The sequence below is a fragment of the Arachis duranensis genome, chromosome 9, assembly GCF_000817695.3.
Source record: "Arachis duranensis cultivar V14167 chromosome 9, aradu.V14167.gnm2.J7QH, whole genome shotgun sequence".
NCBI lineage: Eukaryota > Viridiplantae > Streptophyta > Magnoliopsida > Fabales > Fabaceae > Arachis > Arachis duranensis.
In genome coordinates, this window is record NC_029780.3 from 97,804,370 (window position 1) to 97,807,585 (window position 3,216).

The window sequence follows — 3,216 nt, forward strand, 5'->3', positions numbered from 1 at the left end:
CCTTTATAGACTAAATCCTACTCTAGCAATTTAGCAGTATTATTTAAGTTAATGATGGCTTTGGAGCTTTTTGAATTTATGAGCCGTGGATCATTAAAGCCTTAGAAAAATCATCATTAATGTTATGATCATTTGCTCTATTCCAAGTGTTCTTTTCCCTTGTGGGGACAATTTATCTTCATTCATGCATAATATGCACGGGTCACACAAACTACATAATTTTACATAATAGCTTCACTTTTGTTTTTTTTTATGATTCTTTTTATTTCTAAACTATTCACCTTCGATTACTTAATTATCCTTCAAGCGTTTACATAATTTTACTTCATGAGTCATCATAATAAACACAGAATAAAAGTATAAAACATTTACAGGATTGACTTGCTAGTGATAATAATCGTGACTATCTTTTTCTTTTTCTTTTTCTTTTTTTCATATCCAAAACTCCAATTTATTTCCATCATGTCACACGTGAGCATATCTGTATATGTTAGTATTTGAGCCAACATTGCAACCCTCTTATTCATTTGAAAATGTACTGTTACTGATTATGCCCTTCAAAATAGGTTATGCCCTTCAATGGGATCATTTATGTTATACGCTCCTCATCAATAGTTAATAATGTGAAATTGTAAATCAATCAGATAATAGAATAATTATTATGCATTGGACCATAAAATTCATATTTAGATTTCAATATATAAATTTAAAAATGCTACACCGAATTAAGATATACTAAGCTTGCCATTTTATTCAGTGATTTTATGTTGGGTCTTAACTTGACAATGAAAAATATTTACACTGAAAAGGTGACTACAATTTATTGAGTTAAATTTTTATTAAAGAATATGCATTCTCTAGTAGCAGTGACGAAGACAAAAGGTATTTTATAATTCAATATACATTTATGAGGCAATGGCAATAACCACATGGTACATTGGTTAGGCCTTGGCCATTATTGTGTAAACGCTAACCACTACCATTCTTGCTGGACCGCCACCCACTGTATAAATTCTCCAATATTTTAATTGGACCATACTACTCCATATTATGTATGTCACATAATAAATTAAAATATTCCAAGTGTGAGTGTGTGACCGAGACACTTCAACAATATTTCTAGCTAGCCAAACCCTTCCTCAGAAATTCACCAACTACGTTTTCTGGTCTAATAAGACCCACCCTCCAACCTTAATTAATTAAATAAACAAAAAAATCATATTTTTTTTCATGATTCTTAATTAATAAGCCCTTTAATTTCTTGTCCCCCCCTCATTACCACCCTCATTTATATACCACCTGGGTTTCGCTTTTCTTCTCCCTTCTCCACATACTCCTGAATCCTCCATTTTTTTTTCTCTTCTATTGAATCAAAGTCAGGTTCTTCTTCTTCTTCTTTCTTTCTAGTTGAACAACAACCACGTACTTGAACCATTAATTTAGTCCTTACTCATATTCTTTCTTTCTTGACCAAAATCCATTGACCTATAAGGCTATAAATCATAGGTACAAATGCTACACATTTTCTAGGAAAGAGCCATTTCTTTTCCCTCTAAACACTTTCCATTGGTGGGGTATGTATGCTACATATTAATTAATGTCGTGTTTTAATGTTCAAGATCTGAGAGAAGAAGAAGAACACATTACCCTGCATTCTCTCTACTAACATCTGAATCTGAATATGGATCTTGTAATGAGAAGACACATGATTTATGTGTCATTGTCAGAATCAGAATCTATTTCTCCAAATCCAGGGACTGATCATGCGCATTCATCTTCAGGAACAAGCTTTCCAATCATAGCAATTGCCATAATAGGAATAATGGCCACAGCATTCTTGCTAGTAAGCTACTACATCTTTGTCATCAAATGCTGCCTCAATTGGCACCGAATCGATATCTTGCGGCGGTTCTCTCCTTCCAGAAGGCGCGGCGGCGGCAGCGACGATCCAGCCTTAGCAGTATACTCAAGCGGAATACAAGCAGAGCCTCGGGGGCTGGACGAGGCGGTTATAAGGCTAATTCCGGTGATTGGGTACAAGAATTCGCAGCACAGCAGCTGCGAATGCGCGGTTTGCTTGAATGAATTTCAAGAACATGACAAGCTAAGGATTATTCCAAATTGTAGCCATGTTTTTCACATTGATTGCATTGATGTTTGGCTTCAGAACAATGCAAATTGCCCTCTTTGTAGGACAAGCATTTCATTAACAAGTAGGTTCAGCATTCATCAGCTTCTAACTCCTCCAACAATTTCTTCTTCTTCTCCTCCTTCTTCTTCTTCTTCTTCATCTTCATCACCACAACAATTGATTGAAGATGAAGACTTTGTTGTTATTGAATTGGGTGATGAGCGTGTTCGTGGTTTGGAATCATCACCATTACCAAGAACATGTTCTGTTGTTAGTTCTTCACCAAGGAAGAAAGGAATGAAGCTGAAGAAAGTGACAAGCATGGGGGATGAGTGCATTGACATGAGAGGCAATAAAGATGAGAACTTTTCAGTGCAACCAATCAGAAGATCTTTCTCTATGGATTCTTCAGGGGATAGGAAGTTCTATTTGGCAGTTCAAGAAGCTTTGAAGCAGCAACAACAACAGCAGCAGCAGCAGCACAACAACACCATTGAAGGCTGCAGTGGTGGAAGTGCAAGTGGAAGAGCTAAGAGATCATTCTTTTCATTTGGATATGGAAGTGGCAGATCCAGAAGTTCCGTGCTACCTGTTCTTTTGGACTCTTAAGGAAATTTTCGTTTTTTTTTTCTTTTTTTTGCTTGTGTTTGCAACTTGCAGCAACTTCATTAGGATTCTTTTCTAGTTTTCTTTCTTTCTTTTTTAATTTTGTGAGATAGAGATGTTAGATGTATGAATAGGTCATAGGATTTTATGACATGCAAATGCAAAGATTCAATTATTGATTTAATCTTAATTTGAAACCATGATTCTTCTCCTTTTTTTAAAATTTTTTTCTATCAGGTTGGTTTTATTTTATTAAAGTCACTCCCGGTGTTTATAAAGTGCATTTTTTTATATCAAGATATATATAAAGAATATTAGAGACTCAGCAGAATTTATTATTTTATATGATATTAAATTATTAAATTAAAAAAATTAAGTTAATAACTAAGTAATAATAAAAAACAATAAATTTTCATGATGACCACTTCTCATGTCTATATTTCACTCGATGAAATCAAATATAATGAGATGAGTCTCAC

At 34.3% G+C, this 3,216-nt stretch overlaps 1 protein-coding gene across 1 annotated transcript; it reads left to right on the top strand.

Moving 5' to 3' along the window:
* Window positions 1–1,270: 1,270 nt before the first annotated feature.
* Window positions 1,271–2,886, top strand: LOC107466357 (RING-H2 finger protein ATL16). The gene has a single exon (XM_016085334.3). The coding sequence runs from the start codon at window positions 1,682–1,684 to the stop codon at window positions 2,738–2,740; it is 1,059 nt and encodes a 352-aa protein (XP_015940820.1). The 5' UTR covers window positions 1,271–1,681; the 3' UTR covers window positions 2,741–2,886.
* The last annotated feature ends 330 nt before the right edge of the window (window positions 2,887–3,216 follow it).